This window comes from Nuphar pumila, chromosome 5, assembly GCF_984573655.1.
Source record: "Nuphar pumila chromosome 5, dmNupPumi1.hap1.1, whole genome shotgun sequence".
Classification (NCBI taxonomy): Eukaryota; Viridiplantae; Streptophyta; class Magnoliopsida; order Nymphaeales; family Nymphaeaceae; genus Nuphar; species Nuphar pumila.
In genome coordinates this window covers 131455618-131473553 of record NC_143253.1, presented here as the reverse complement: position 1 = coordinate 131473553, position 17936 = coordinate 131455618, and the positions used below count along the sequence as shown (strand labels likewise).

General features: G+C 37.2%; 1 protein-coding gene across 1 annotated transcript in view; it reads right to left on the bottom strand.

Moving 5' to 3' along the window:
• LOC149838762 (ubiquitin carboxyl-terminal hydrolase 18-like) overlaps positions 1 to 16116 on the bottom strand; it is a 39263-nt gene extending 23147 nt beyond the window's left edge. Inside the window, exon 1 of the mRNA XM_090006798.1 lies at positions 15633 to 16116. Coding sequence (XP_089862924.1) covers positions 15633 to 15904 — 272 coding nt within the window. The 5' untranslated portion in view covers positions 15905 to 16116. The remainder of the gene's footprint in view (positions 1 to 15632) is intronic.
• Positions 16117 to 17936: the final 1820 nt, after the last annotated feature.

Sequence of the window (17936 nt, the reverse complement as noted above, 5' to 3'; positions counted from 1 at the left end):
CAGATATGGGTCAGTTTAAGTCAGTCCACATCTAAACACATCTAGGATAGGTGGATATGGATACAGTTGGGTCAGAGATTGGATATGTACATCTAAATCAACCATTATTTTTTTCCATACCCAACTAGGTCAAGTCATATCAAAATATTTATATATTACCTTCTATTTTTCATCACATATATGTATTATGATTCAAAAAATAGAGAGTGGAATATAGACAGCTCTAGATTTGATTAGAAATGACTATTTTTAATAACCATAAGCGTATCCACATCCACCAGATACTGCATGACACAGGCATATCCAACACATTTTTTATATGTATATTGGTATGATCATCCAAATTATTGTAGTTGGATAGGGTTTAGACTTTAGAAACTGATTCATGCCATTGTGAATGTCATATTCCAGAATTTGATGGGAGGAGAAAATTTTGGGGGAATTTTTGTTTACATCGACTAAAATCAGTAAGCATAAATATATACATATTGCACACTTTTATATGCATATTAGAGTGATCAATTAGCATAAATATATACATATTACTGTAAAATTGTCTTCAATGAGACAATATGCATCCAAGCACTTAAATCCTCACAAGAGATGTGCACAAAGGCACTCAATGAATACTTTAACTAATATGCACAAAGGCATAAAACAATAAGAACATGCACAAAGGCATGAAATGCCACAATATATTAGAAAATAGGAAAAGCTTGAAGAAAATACAAGGGGAAGTCCCTTATTTATACACCAAAAGAGGAGCCACCTAGGGGGCTCCCAAAGGAGTCGTTGGGAGCCCTCAACGGTCACATTTGTCACCGTTGGGGGCTCCCCAACGACTCTTTGGGGGGCCTTCCTAGGTGGCACACATCACGAAAAGAAAAAAAGAAAAAGAGAAAAGAAAAGAAAAAGAAAAAATAAAAAGAATAAAAAAATTACAATCATATTCCAAAATGGAATATGCGTAAAATGGGAAATTATAGAAATACCCTTTTCGGGTAATAAAGAGAAAAAATAATATATATAAAGAGATATGTATACATAGTATATATATGTATATGTATCTCTCTATATATACGAATATATATATATATACTTACGTATAACAAGATTAAGGATTACATTTTAACACCCCCCCTCAAACTTACGGTGTGATAACCGCAAGTTTGCCAAGAAGAAAATTTAATTTAGACGAACAAAGAGCCTTAGTGAAGAAATCAGTCAGTTGGTACTCATACGTCACATACGGAAGATTAATGACATTCTTCAAGTATTCTTCCCTGACATAGTGACAATCCATCTCTATATGCTTTGTGCGTTCATGAAAGATATGATTCTTGGCAATATATATTGCACTTTTGTTGTCGCAGCATAACTTTGTTGGCTCTTTAATATAGACTCCCATGTCTTCGAAAAGACGCTGAATCCATACAATTTCTATGGTTGTGGATGCCATGGCTCGATATTCAGCTTCGGTGGAGGACAAAGAGACCTTTTGTTGCTTCTTGCATCTCCAAGAAACCAATGATTCACCTAAAAAAACACAGAAACCTATGGTGGAGTGACGATTATTCAGGTCACCTCCCCAATCAGAATCAGTATAGGCAATTAACTTTAATTGAGAAGATGAATACAAAAATACTCCCTTATTTGCAGTTCCCTTTAAGTATCTGATGATGCGAAGAACGGCACTCATGTGAACCGTTGTGGGAGCATGTTGAAATTGACTGACAATATGGATCGCATGTGACAAATCAGGCTGAGTAATGTTAAGATACATTAGCAAGCCTACCAGTTGTTTGTCAGAGGAATCCCGTCATCGATCTTCATTTTTTAGCCCACTATTTCAGGAGTTTCGCAGATTTTGTCATCTGAGATTCCTGACCTGTCAATAATCTCACAAGCAAGTTTAGTTTGAGATAAAAAATAACCACGTTGGGAGTAAGCAACCTCAATTCCCAAGAAATATGTCAGAAACCCTAAGTCTGACATTTCAAATTTCGAAGTCAAGACGAATTTGATATCCTTGACTCATTTGACATCATCACATGTTATTAACATATCATCAACATATAACAGTAATATCACAATACCTGCATCAGATTTTTTTATAAATAACGCCATATAACAGGAAGAGAATCCATTTTCTAACATAACATTGTTAAATTTGTCGTATCAGGCTTTGGGTGTCTGTTTCAAACTATAGAGAGCTTTCCGAAGACAAAAAACTTGATCTTTAGGAACTTTCATACCTGGTGGGGCATCCAATATAAACTTCGTTAAGGTCACCATTTAAAAAAACATTTTTAACATCCATTTGAAAAATGTTCTATTTTTTAATAGATGCAATAGTGATGAAGCATCAGACTATAACCATCCGTGTTACAGGTGTAAATGTCTCTTCATAATCAATCCCATATTCTTGACCATACCCTTTCGCGACTAAGCGAGCTTTATACCTCTCCAGAGATCCATCTCTCCTAGTGTTAACTTTAAACACCCAACGACAACCTATAGGTTTCTTTCCAAAATGTAGAGTTTGAAATTCTCATATGTTATCTTTCCTAAGAGCTTTGAGTTCATTTTTCATAGCTTTTTGTCATTCTACGCATTTTTTGGCTTCCTCAAAATTTATTGGTTCAAAATAAGAATGAATGGCACTAAGACAAGCTCTATACTTGGGTGAAAAAGAGTCAAAAGAGACAAATCTGGTTGGAGGCTTCCTATTTCTTTCAGATCATCTATAATCATGTGAGGGAATAGAATCACTATATTGCTCAATTGCACTTCTAAAAGTATTTTTATCTCTACGAGAATAGGTTATAGGATCATTTGATGTTCCACCTTGAGTACTGGGTGAGATGAAGTCATTAGGGTCTACTTGTAATATCATGTTTTTTCACACTTAGCCAAATTATGATTTTTCGAAAATTTGGTTATTCTGAGATGTATCATGGTGTATGTTGTTTGCTGATGATATTGTTTTGATTGATGAGTCTAGAGCTGGGGTTAATGCTAAGTTAGAATTATGGAGACAGGCATTGAAAAAGTGCGAAAAAGTGCAACTGGAGTGTTGTGCGATCATAAAATGCCATTGCGGTTGAAGGGAAAGTTTTATAGGACGACTATTAGGCCCGCTTTAGTATATGGTACGGAATGTTGGGCTGCCAAGAGACATCATATTCAAAAAATGAGTGTAGTTGAGATGTGTATGCTTAGATGGATGTGTGGAAATACAATAAAAGATAAGATTCGGAACGAGGAGATACGTAAGAAGGTAGGCGTTGCACCCATTGAAAATAAGATAAGAATCGTTTATGGTGGTTTGGACATATTCGGCGAAGGCCTAATGATGCTCCAGTTAGAAGGATGGAGAAATGGGAAAATATATTAGTTAAAAGAGGTCGGGGTAGGCCTAGGAAGACCTGGATGGAGATGATAGGAAAGGATATGAATGCTTTGAACCTCACCGAGGACATGGCATTGGATAGAAATGATTGGAGGAGAAGGATTCATGTGGAAGACCCAGAATGATTTTCTTTGTTGATTCATATCGCCGACCCCAATTGTTTTGGGATGAAGGCGTAGTTGTTGTTGTTGTTGTTGTTGTTGTTGTTGTTGTTGTTGTAGACATTGGAATCAAGAGGTTTTAAGTTGAGTAAGAGTAAGACAGAATATATGGAATGTCGGTTTAGTAAGCAACAAAGTAGTGATGGGAGTGTAGTGAAGCTTGGTGAGCAAGAAATACCGGTGGATGATTGTTTCAAATATTTGGGATCTATCATTCAAAAGTATGGAGAAATTGATGGAGATGTAAATCATAAGATAAAGGTTGGGTGGATGAAATGGAAAAGTGCAACTGGAGTGTTGCGCTATCGTAGAATGCCATTGCGGTTGAAGGAAAAGTTTTATAGGACGACTATTAGGCCCGCTTTACTATATGGTACGGAATGTTGGGATGCCAAGAGACATCATATTCAAAAAATTAGTGTAGCTGAGATGCGTATGCTCAAATGGATGTGTGAAAATACAATTAAAGATAAGATTCAGAACGAGGAGATACGTAAGAAGGTAGGCGTTGCATCCATTGAAAATAAGATGAGAGAGAATCGTTTACGGTGGTTTGGACATATTCGGCGAAGGCCTAATGATGCTCCAGTTAGAAGGATAGAGAAATGAAAAAATATATTAGTTAAAAGAGGTCGAGGTAGGCCTAGGAAGACTTGGATGGAGATAATAGGAAAGGATATGAATGCTTTGAACCTCACTGAGGACATGGCATTGGATAGAAATGATTGGAGGAGAAGGATTCATGTGGAAGACCCAGAATGATTTTCTTTTTTGGTTCATATCGCTGACCCCAATTGTTTTGGGATGAAGGCGTAGTTGTTGTTGTTGTTGTGGGGGTGGTTATTCCGAGAGAAAAATCGGTTGGACCCCGTTATTTAGACCGATGTTTTTGAGTCTGAGCCTAGCTCAGGTCTCATTTACAAGGTCGAGACAAGCCAATCGAAGCGTAAGAAAGAGTTTTAAATTCGACCTTTAAATTCAAGCGAAATTCGAGCGACATTTGAGTTATTTTCGGATAAAGTTCGGAATTTGATAGTAGTGTAATATGTCGTTGGATTCGTCTCAAAATATTGAGCGCAACGGTATGTTACTTTGCTGAATTCGGGTTCTAGTTGGCCCAGAAATCGCGTTTTTACAAAAAAGGAGTAGTTTGTTAAACTGGATTCGAATTTGGATCGGACCGGATCCGATGGGTTTGACCCAAATTAATATGGATCTGGACTCTATCCAAGACCCATATTAATATGGATTTGGTCCAATCCAAAATCTATTGGGATTTGTGGATTTGGATCTTGGATCCAAATCCAAATCCAAATCCATGCCCAATCTTTTTCCAGCTTTAAATTGGAGTTAATTAAGTCTAAAAAGTCTTCCTAGTCAATTTGACTATTTTTGGAAGCTTCTAAGCAATTAACAATTAATTAATTCTTAATTCTTAATTCTTAATTCTTAATTATTTAATTTTTATTAATTCCGAGATGGTAATGGGGGCTGACTAGGGCTTCCTAAAATGCGCCCTCTTTCTTACCTAAGAGGCTTTGAGGGACTTTTAAGAAAGAAGGTTTGAAAATAAAATATATAAAAATTTTCAAAGAAGTCAAGTTTTAGGAAATGGAAGTTTTTGAAAAAGGGCAAGAAAGGAGAGGGTCCAAGAGGGAAACCCACCTTCTCCAGCCCATCTAAAGAGGGCTGGAGAAGGGGGGGTGTCACCCCCTCTTGACCCTCTTAAACAAAAGAAAAAAAAAAGAGAAGAAAGAAAGAAAGGGGAAGGAAAAGAAGGAAAGGAGGTAGAAGAAGAGGAGGATCCAACAATCCATTAAGGGGTTTCCCTCGATTCCTACAAGGTACGGGTCTCCTCTCTTGAAATCGAGTGAGATATCAAGTGTAGATGGGTTTTCCATGCTTGATTTTGATGGAATCTCACAAGAAAGACGTAGATCTATAGGCCTACTCTAACATAAATGAAAGAGGATCTAAGGATCCTCTTCCATGGATGCATTTTCCTTTTATCTATTTATCTTTCAGAAAATGAATTTCTGTGTATGTATCTTTTTAAGCGAAAATAAAAAAAAAATGCACCTTCATCCTGCATAATATTTTCCAAATTCCTTTGCATATTGACGCACTGAAGGCATGTTTTACAGTTTCTTTGTCAAGTTGTTTTTGTTGATTTCATAGAAGTTTGTTGTTATAAAAATGTTCATGTGTATGAGAAACCTTCTTTCCTGAGTATAATCTGAGATTGAATACCCTATGCCTGTGTGGCTGCCTAAGGCAACACACATTGACAGAACGGAGTCCCTCGCTTTAGTCTATTTAAGAAGATCATCTCTTATTGGAATCATATTCTGTTAATGATGTGATGTTTTTCAACTTATGTAAACAGTGCCTGGTTATGTGATTAGTGAATCTGAGTTGCTTTCTAGTTTAATTCCATAACTCATACCAGAAACAATAATGGCAAAAATTTGTGGCCATGTCTAGTTGATTCATTCCATGTGCATATGTTATAACAGTTCATGAGATGGCAAGCACAATCACTCCAAAAGAGTCATTGTTTCTCCCAATTGGAGTGGATAATTCACGTTGGACAGGCTATGTCACATGAATTCTCCATTTGGCCCCTATATTGTGTCCCTCATATAGTATCCAAATTGAAAACTTCATAACAAGGGTCATTCCCAATATCTGCAGCTATATCCAGGTGACAGCTAACAACTTACGAAGAGCTGCCAGTGCATGCATTCTATGTTTATCGTATCATTTGATTTATGTGAAGTATGAGTGTGTTATTTTGAAATTTAACCTGCAAGAAATGAGCTTATGATTGGTTAAACTAGTCTCTTGCATGTGAATTGAATGTTGGCAAGCAGCACATTCAGTTAACACTTAGACATGTTTTTTTTTTTTTGAAAATGACAGAGGGAGAGCAAAAAAAAAGAGAAACCAAACCCCAGCCAACCTACTGCAGGTTGGGTTGGGTGCTTTCAAAAAAGTTGAGGTCTGCTGGAGTTTTAGCCAACTCAGTTGGCTGGACAGAACTGAGATAGTTCAGTCCCAGCCGACTGGGTCTGGCTGGGCTGGTTTGGCCAGCTTGGTTTGGCAGTCTCCTGCCAGGCCCAGCTGGGTACAGTGTTCAAAAAAAAAAGTCATATATTTAATACCGAGATGCTATGTGAATATGGAATTTCACATTTGAAATTGTATGATGATTTTCCAGATTTTTTGTTAAGAACGTGTGTTTTGATATATGTTATGATTAGAATTTTCCTCACATGCCATGACTTGATATGATACACTTGAATAATTGATTGTTTCAAGGCCGTGTCAAGTACACGTACATACGTAACAAAACAACAACAACAACAACAACTACACCTTCATCCCAATACAATTGGGGTCTGCGATATGAACCAACAAAGAAAATCATTCTGGGTCTTCCACATGAATCATTCTCCTCCAATCATTTCTATCCAATGCCATGTCCTCGGTGAGGTTCAAAGTATTCATATCCTTTCCTATCATCTTCATCCAAGTCTTCCTAGGCCTACCCCGACCTCTTTTAACTAATATATTTTCCCATTTCTCCATCCTTCTAACTGGAGCATTATTAGGCCTTCGCCGAATATGTCCAAACCACCGTAAACGATTCTCTCTCATCTTATTTTCAATGGGTGCAACGCTTACCTTCTTACGTATCTCCTCGTTCTGAATCTTATCTTTTATTGTATTTCCACACATCCATCTAAGCATACGCATCTCAGCTACACTCATTTTTTGAATATGATGTCTCTTGGCAGCCCAACATTCTGTACCATATAGTAAAGCGGGCCTAATAGTCGTCCTATAAAACTTTTCGTTCAACCGCAATGGCATTCTACGATAGCACAACACTCCAATTGCACTTTTCTATTTCACTTACCCAACCTTTATCCTATGATTTACATCTCCATCAATTTCTTCATACTTTTGAATGATAGATCCCAAATATTTGAAATAGTCATCCACCGGTATTTCTTGCTCACCAAGCTTCACTACACTCCCATCACTACTTTGTTGCTTACTAAACCGACATTCCATATATTATGTCTTACTCTTACTCAACTTAAAACATCTTGCTTCCAATGTTTGTCTACATAATTCTGACTTAGCATTAACCCCAGTTCCAGACTCATCAATCAAAACAATATCATCAACAAACAACATACACCACGGCACATTTTCTTGAATTGATCTCGTAAGCTCATCCATCACTATAGCAAATAGGAAAGGGCTTAATGCAAATCCTTGATGTAACCCAAACGTTATAGGAAAATTGATTGTCACCCCTCCACAAGTGCGGACATTGGTTACTACTCATTCGTACATATCTTTAATTATACTAATGTACTTGAGAGAAACACCTTTCTTCATCATTGTCCACCAGAGAACATCCCTAGGTACTCTATCGTGTGCCTTCTCCAAATCAATAAAAACTATATGCAGATATTTGTTCCTCTCTTTATATCTCTCAAAAAGTTGTCTAAGAAGATGTATAGCTTTCATAGTTGATCTTTCAGGCATAAAACTAAATTGATTCTCCGATATCATGACAACCTTCCTCAACCTATACTCAATCACTCTCCCAAAGTTTCATAGTATGACTCATGAGTTTTATACTACGATAGTTTGTGCAATCTTGTATATCACCCTTATTCTTATATAGAGGCACCAAAGTACTCTTCCTCAACTCATTAGACATCTTATTTGTCTGCCAAATCTTGTTAAAAAGATTTGTCAACCATTCCAAACCTTTCTCATCCAAGCATTTTCAAGCCTCGATAGGTATACCATCTAGGCCAATTGCCCTTCTTGATTTCATTTTCTTCAAAGCCTCTGCAATTTTTTTTCTTTTGAATCTTTCGCATGAAGTCATGATTCATCTCATGAAAATGAATGGACAAGTCTCCAAGATCCTGAGCATGACTTCCATTAAATAGCTTATCAAAATAATCCTTCCATCTCTCCTTAATCTCCTCATCTTTGACTAAAACCCTTTGCGTTTCATCTTTGATACATCTAACCATACCCAAATCCCTCGATTTCTTATCTCTCATCTTTGCAAGCCTATAAATATCCTTCTTGCCTTCTTTGGTATCCAACTTGTCATAAACCTCCTTATATGCCTTATCCCTCGCGTTTCGAACTATTTTTTTAGCTTCCTTCTTTGCTATCATATACTTCTCCAAATTCTCATTATCACGACTCTTACTTATATTTCTATAACACTCTCTTTTAACCTTAATAGCTAATTTGAGATCCTCGTTCCACCATAATGTATCATTACCTAGCGGTGCACTGCCTTTAGACTCACTCAATACCTCCTTAGCCACCTTTCCCATGCCACCCGCTATCTTATTCCACATTGATTTTGAATCCTCCTCGAGACACCAATCAGCTTTCTTAACTACCTGCTCTACAAACATTCCTTGTTTAGCTCCTTTCAGTGCCCACCACTTAATTCTAGGATTTATCCTATGTCTATCCCCTTTTGCGGCATTGTCTAATTCTAAGATCTAAATTTAAGACTCTATGTTGTGTAGCTACACTTTCTCCCGGTATAACCATACAATCGATGCAACAACCCCTATCTCTCTTTCTAAGTAGGAAAAAATCTATCTGACTCGTATTAACCCCACTTTTAAATGTTACTAGGTGAGACTCCCTCTTCCTAAACCAGGTGTTTGCTAAGATCATATCATAGGACAAACCAAAATCTAAAATCCTTTCTCCACTTTCGTTTCTTTCTCCTATACCATAGCCTCCATGGATCCTCTCAAATCCATCCCTACTAATGCCTACATGTCCATTAAGGTCACCGCCGATGAAAAGCTTTTCTCCATAAGATATCCCTTGTACTACTCCATTTAAATCTTCCCAAAATTGACGTTTAATGGAATCATCTAAACCTACTTGAGGTGCATAAACACTAATAATAATAATAATATCCGTACCTAATACTAATTTAATAAGTAAAATCTTATCACCCATCCTACGGACCTCAACTACATTATCTATAAACTCACGACTCATAACAATCCCTACTCCAATCCTATTTCTATTTATTCTTGTATACCAAATCTTATATCCCCAAGGTTCTATCACTTTTGCCTTCTCACCTACCCATTTGGTCTCTTGTAGACATAAAATATCAATCTTTCTCCTACACATAACATCTACTAACTCTACCAACTTGCATGTTAAAGACCCTATGTTCCAAGTGGCTAACCTAATTTTATGGTCTTGGACTAACTTTTTTACCCCCACCCGTCCAACAAAGTGAGGGAACCCTTGCCTATAAAAAAATGTGTGCTGAGTTATGAAGTATAATGTCCAGATCTGTTAATTTGTTTAGGATAATGACCCCGACCCTGGCATGTGGTGCACAACCCCCACATGGGTTGGAGTCAAGCCCAACTGACGGGCTAAGTGGGTATTATTAGAATAAAAAAAAAAAGGAAAAAGTTCTTTTTATTGTGTTGGGCCTCAGCCGACCACAGTCGGCTGAGCCTTGGGCAATCATCCCCAGCCGACTAGGTCGGCTGAGCAAGGTGATTAAAATGTGTATGGTCATGCAAAGTTGTTAGGCATACACCTATGTAATCAGTATGACAGAAATGTTTGAGTGTTGCCATGATTTAGCTAAACATGTAATTGTTTTTTGCAGCTGCTTCTAATGCTTAAACTGAATATCATATGCTGAGTTAAAAAGTATTAACACATGATTGTTTTCTTATGCAAGAGCATAGATGGATTGATATGAGATTACATGTAAGTGACTGCATGGTGTGTTCAGAAGTTTGTTCAAAATGATTTGTAAGTGAAAGCAAGCAGTTGACATGAATACAGATATTAAATGAAATCATGCTTTGGAGACAAACATTTGTACTAAATAAAGACATGCAACAAATATGCAGTTGTGAATTTATGTACATGTATGTGAACTTTACTAATTCATGCACATTTTAAAATTTATATATATGAATGTGCATGGTAAAGTATTCAAAAGTAATGCATTGGGATATGTAATTCATGGTTGTTGGCATATGTATGCATGGATGATCGAAATGAATCATCGTGGGTCGGGTGGGCCTCGAGCTGTGGTTTGCTTCTTTATTTATTTTAAATGCATCGCAAAAATCACATTAATATTTTGCACTGCATTGCAATGTTCTATGTGTTTCCACAGACGGGAGTCCCGTGATGGCTCTCGCATGGATAGATGCGAGTTGTTGCCTTTGTTTGCATGATGAATTGCAAATTAAAGAAATGAGATAATAATAATCTAATAAAAATAAAAGAACAATATAATGTACTTTTTAAGATGTCTCGTCAGAAGTACGGGAATCTTCGAGTTGCGATTTTAGGGAAACCATAAGGGTACAAAAACTCTGTGTGCATTATTGTTGCTCTTGAACCCGATATTGAGGTTCTTCTCCTGGCCACGATTTTAGAGAGAATCTGTTACTTTGCCTTGGAGTGGTGTGAAGACACAACTGTTGTTTTGGTATACAAAGAAAAATGGTACTTGTTAATGGGTGGTCCCTAGTGTCCCCGACATTAGATGCGTAGTCTAATGTTCCGAAAGTTGTTTTGGTTGAGGGCTAAATTTGGAACTCAATAATAAAATACAACTTGTGTGCTAAGTTACGCTGATAACCCTACTTGACCTCGGGAATTTTACCGGTTTTGTGTATCCGCGGACAACGGTAATTAAAAAGAGGAACTTAAATTGTGTGCATTTAATAGGGATATGCATATGAAAAGAAAATTCTAATAAGAAGTAATAATTTAATCATGCATTGCACTGAAGCCATGCATATTCCTGCTATGCATTAGATCATGCATCTTTACATGTTCTCTTAACTGTTAAATATTGATGAATGCATAATGTTGTTCCCTAATGCATGTTAAATGATTGTATTGCTAAATTTGTGATCTTTGTTATCTATTAAATGTTCTATCATGCTTAACAATTGTTTTCTATTGCATGAATGGTTAATTGAATTATGAATTTATTATAATTACATATCTTTAAGTTATTGCATGAATTCCTATATGTGTTCTTTATACTCATTTGTTTCATTAAAGGTACTTGTACTCAGGATTTCGGTTCTAACACCTCTACTTTTGTGGTTTTTCGCAGCTGCAAGGGATCAGTGAAATGACTCGTTTCTTGGAGAGTTACGAGTGCTACACAGTTGCTAGACAGCTTCACAAATGGATACCATGGCTTTACTTTTCTCTTGTTTTCTTTTCATTTATTTGTTATTGCACTCTGATTCTTTTTATGCAATTGTCTCAAAACTACTATTTCTTACTTAATTAATAGAACTTTGGTTTGTTATGGTGTGGATGATAAATGTAAGATCCCTTGTGGTTGGTTGGTTATCCAATGGGGAGTGAAACTGTAAAGGCCCCGGGTCTCTAAGAATGTTTCTGCAATGGTTTAAAAAAAAATCGCACTTTTTAAAGGGTATGAGTTAGAGTCGTTACACTACTTCATTATCACTATCATGGTTTGATGATATTTCATCATCACTGGACATGTCATCATTACTAAATAATAGATCAAATAAGAAAGAATAGTCAATATTTTCGTGGTGAGAATCATTTTTTTTAAAACCACTCTCATTTTCCAAAAAACGTCACATTTCTTGAAACATATAACTTATCATTTTTAAAGTTGTAACAGCGAAATCCTTTTTGAGTCTTAGAATATCCAAGAAAAACACAGGGAATAGATTTAGGTGAAAGTTTGTCATTTTTATCTGCAAGAACAAAGCATTTGCAATCAAAAATTCGCAATCTGTTATAATCAGGTTCCCTTTTATATATATAGTGTTTCAAAAGGAGAGATTTTACCCAAATTTTTAAATGGTAAACGATTGATAAGGTAGACAGATGCAAGAGTCTTAAGAATCAAAATCAAGGAGGTGGACAAGGTAAAAAAAAGGATTATAGCAAATTTGTTTATCATTTTTGTAAAAAATTGGGGCATGTCAAACCCGTTTGTCCCAAGTGGAAGAAGTTGTTGGCCATGGCCACCATCTCTCAGCTACAAAAGGAGGAGACTTCTTCAAGTGGATCCCTTTCACTAAATCAAATTGTGGAGGCACTTCAACCCCTTCTCAAGGGAGCTATCTCGGGAGCCGCCATATCTTCTTTATCTCCTCCAGGTAAAACTTCTTGGCTTTTGGACTCGGGTGCGTCCTTTCATATGTTCCCAAACATGTATTCCCTTTTCGAATATTCAAAAAATATTTCTCCATCTTTTGTCTCTACTGCAAATGGGACTTCTCTTGAAATCAAAGGTGTTGGTAATTTTGAAACTCAAAACTTTTTCATTCCCAAAATTAGATTTATACCAAAGTTAAATTTGAACTCTCGAACCATGGATGTGATATTAAATTTGTCTCTAATAAATGTTTAATACAGGATCGTCGGTCTGGGAGATTGATTGGGGAAGGCTCTAAAAAGGGAGACTTATATTATATGGACTCTCTACAAGTTCCTAAAAAATCTTTTTGGAATGTTGTCCAAAATAAAGATATAAATGTTTTGCACAAAAGACTTGGTCATCCCAATTCACCAAGTTATCTTATCTACATTTTGCTGTTTTTTTTTTTAAAGATACATTCTCCTGTAATGACTGTATTCTGGGAAAAATGAGAAATATGCCTTTTGAACAAAGATCTATGTTCACTTCTAAACCTTTCGAAATTGTTCATTCAGATGTTTGAGTAAGCTCTTAAATTGTTTCTGGGCCTAGACACCGCATTGACCCCATCATTTTCTTCGAAAGTGGATGGAACCGCAAGAACATTTGACCCTTGCTTACATATACACATACGGGTTTCTTCCCCACTTAATTTGCTAAGAACATCCTCAAGAGAGGGGGGAGTGAAAAAAGACAAAAGAGAATACCATATTTGCTCAAATTCGGGCCTTAGCCCATTAAAAATTTGAAGAATCGATCTTCTTCCAATTGTTTGTGGCGAAGTTCAATCGTCTCTCTACTCCATTTTGGTTCAAGCATAACAAGCCCATCCCAAATGGAAGAAAGTTCGGCGAAATATTCCCTAATAGTCATTTCGCCTTGAAGAAGAGTTAGAGACTTCTTTTGAAGGTAATATTTATGAGACAAGTCCCTTGAGGTATACATTTTCTCAAGATGCTCACATGCTTGAGAAACCTTTCTGAATTTGATAATATTCGCGTTGATTTTGGTCTCAACGGAAGAAAAAATCCAAGACAATATTTTGAAATTCTTCATTTCCCATTCATCATGCTTCTTAGAATAATCTTCAAGAGCTTTGGCTCTTTCCTCTCTTTCAAGGATCTTAATTTCACCTTTCTCCATCAAGGTGATTTTTTGTTCCGGTTCTGGGATTGTGCCTTGCACATAACCCCCAAGACCTTTCCCTTTTATGTGAGCCTCCATGTTTTCGGCCCAACGTGATAGTTGGAGCCATTGAGTTTAAATCCAAGAGAGAAATGAGACTCCTTTTCACCCATTAGAGAGGAAAGAAGGAAGAATAAATACGTACCGCAATAAGATTTTTAACTCTTACTTGTCGAAAAGCCCTTCTAAAATATTGAAGGAAGAGAAGCCCCAACACCAATCTTCAAGAAGCCAAAGGCACGTTTTTTTAGGCACCCAAAAAGCGAAAGAGATGTGCACAAAGGCACTCAACGAACACTTGAACTAATATGCACAAAGGCATAAAACAATACGAACATGCACAAAGGCATGAAATGCCACAATATATTAGAAAATAGGAAAAGCTTGAGCTCACATGCTTCAAGAAAATACAAGGGGAAGTCCCCTATTTATATACACCAAAAGAGGAGCCACCTAGGGGGCTCCCAAAGGAGTCGTTGGGAGCCCCCAACGGTCACATTTGTGATCGTTGGGGGCTCCCCAACGACTCTTTGGAAAGCCTTCCTAGGTGGCACACATCACGAAAAGAAAAAAAGAAAAAGAGAAAAGAAAAGAAAAAGTAAAAAGAATAAAAAATTTTACAATCATATTCCAAAATAGAATATGCGTAAAATGAGAAATTACAGAAATACCCTTTTCGGTAATAAAGAGAAAAAGGAATATATATATATATATATATATATATATATATATATATATATATATATATATATATATATATATAGAGAGAGAGAGAGAGAGAGAGATGTATACACAGTATATATGTATATGTATCTCTATAGAAGTATATATATATATATAGCAAGTGTTGCGCATGTGTGTGCATGCTACGGCGCCACGCACATGCATACACACATAACGCATGATGCATGCTCACATGCACAGACACACATGCCCATGCATGAATGCATGGGCACACCTTCTATTAGTCTCCATCATTAAAATTACCACATTTTCCTAAAAATTATTAGCATTATATTCTCCAAGAAATTTCACACACAAACACAAGTGCGAGCGCGCGCGCACACACACACAGCACCTTGGTGTAGGTAAGATCCGAACCACAAAGGCCACAGCCTACTCTCTTTCACACTCAGTCTAAAGATTGTTTATCCTAAACAAGATCCTTAGCAAAGAGACTTACAATCAAATTCGAAACAATGGTCTTTTGGATTTCAATCCAAACTTCGAGCGGCCACTGATGGATATAAATTCGAACCCCGCACAAGCAATTCCATGTATCCAAAAATATATATAATAATAAACAATACATCATACACTTCCTAACCAACAAGGGGAGGCAGAACAAAACCAAATAAATCTCTGAATCAATGGGTCACACAGTAAAACGAACACGATACAACGGAGAAAAAAAGAGACGTTGCCGTCAATGCATGAAGAATTCCGTGGCCTTAATACCAAAAACAACTCGAAATCACAAAAAACGAAACCGCACTTAGCACCAAAACTCGATTCTAATTCAACCTAAAATCATAAAAGGAAATATAAAAGGAGGGAAGAAAACCCAAACGGAGAAACCCTAAGATTCCGAAGAAGGGAATTGGGACGCCCTTACCAATACCGAACGGCCTTGCACCGCGAGCACTTCTTGGTGGTCAGTCTCCGGCAGACGAAGCAAGCGTCGTCGGCCGCAGCGGCTTCAATTGCCGCCATCACGCGTAGAGCCGCGTCCGGACGGCCGGCGTTCGAATCCGCGGTGTCCTCGAATCTTCCGACGATCAGATGCCTCGAGGCCGTGTCCTTGACGATGCGGACGGCGGCAACGCCAACCAGGAAGGCGGTGAAGAGGAGCTTGAGGAGCGTGGGCAGATCGAAGGAGCTGAGCATCTACACGGCGGCGGCAATGAGGAGGAGAAGAAGAGGGGGATGGCCCCGTTTCGCCCCTCTTTCCTTCATGGATACCGGAATTCCCGTTCCCTTCTCTTCTTTCTCTCTATCCAAACAGTGGCACTCTCCTCCCTCCCTTCCCCTCGGTCATCCTCCTCCTCTCTCTCTCTCTCGATCTCGATCGACTTTGATGGAGTGAAGTTCCGCCTCCCTACCCCCTCTTTTATGTTTTACGTTTATGTTGCCCTGAAAGGCTTCGTGCCGCTTTTGCGCTACTTTGCTATGTTTAAGGATTCTCTTATTTCGTTTTTGTTTTTTCTTTCTTAGTAATAAAACATAAAATATCTCATTCTCGCGCGCGCGCTCTCTCTCTCTCTGTCTATATATATACTCTAATCTTTCTCCTCCAGTCATTTCTATCCAATGTCATGTCTTTTTGAGTTCAAAGCATTCACATCCTTTCCAATCATCTCCATTCAAGTTTTTCTAGGCTTACCCGGACCTCTTTTAACAAATATATTTTTCCATTTCTCCATCCATATAACTGGAGCATTATTAGGCCTTCGCCGAATATGTCCAAACCACCATACATCTTATTTTCAATGGGTGCAACGCTCACCTTCTTACGTATCTTCTCATTCTAAATCTTATCTTTTATTGTATTTTCACACATCCATCCAAGCATATGCATATCAACTATACTCATTTTTTGAATATGATGTCTCTTGGCAACCTAACATTCCATACCATATAATAAAGTGGGCCTAATAGTCGTCCTATAAAACTTTTTCTTCAACCGCAATAGCATTCTATGATAGCACAACACTCCATTTGCACTTTTCCATTTCATCCACCCAACTTTTATGCTATGATTTACATCACCATCAATTTCTCTATACTTTTAAATGATAGATCCCAAATATTTGAAACAGTCATCCACTGATATTTCTTGCTCACCAAGCTTCACTACACTCTCATCACTACTTCATTGCTTACTAAACCAACATTCCATATATTATGTCTTACTCTTACTCAACTTAAAACATTTTGCTTCTAATATCTGTCTCCATAATTTTAACTTAGCATTAACCTCAGTTCTAGTCTCATCAATCAAAACAATATCATCAGCAAACAACATATACCACGGCACATTTTCTTGAATTGATCTCGTAAGCTCATCCATCACTATAGCAAATAGGAAAGGGCTTAATGCAAATCCTTGATGTAACCCAAACGTTATAGGAAAATTGATTGTCACCCCTCCACAAGTGCGAACATTGGTTACTACTCATTCATACATATCTTTAATTATACTAATGTACTTGAGCGAAACACCTTTCTTCAGCATTGTCCACCAGAGAACATCCCAAGGTACTCTATCGTGTGCCTTCTCCAAATAAATAAAAACTATATGCAGATATTTGTTCCTCTCTTTATATCTCTCAATAAGTTGTCTAAGAAGATGTATAGCTTCCATAGTTGATCTTTCAGGCATAAAACCAAATTAATTCTCCGATATCATGATAATCTTCCTCAACCTATACTCAATCACTCTCTCCCAAAGTTTCATAGTATGACTCATGAGTTTTATACCACGATAGTTTGTGCAAACTTGTATATCACCCTTATTCTTATATAGAGGCACCAAAGTACTCTTCATCCACTCATTAGACATCTTATTTGTCTGCCAAATCTTGTTAAAAAGATTTGTCAACCATTCCAAACCTTTCTCACCCAAGCATTTTCAAGCCTCGATAGGTATACCATCTGGGCCAACTGCCCTTCTTGATTTCATTTTCTTCAAAGTCTCTGAAATTTTTTTTCTTTTGAATCTTTCGCATGAAGTCATGATTCATCTCATGAAAATGAATGGACAAGTCTCCAAGATCCTGAGCATGACTTCCATTAAATAGCTTATCAAAATAATTCTTCCATCTCTCCTTAATCTCCTCATCTTTGACTAAAACCCTTTGCGTTTCATGTTTGATACATCTAACCATACTCAGATCCCTCGATTTCTTCTCTCTCATCT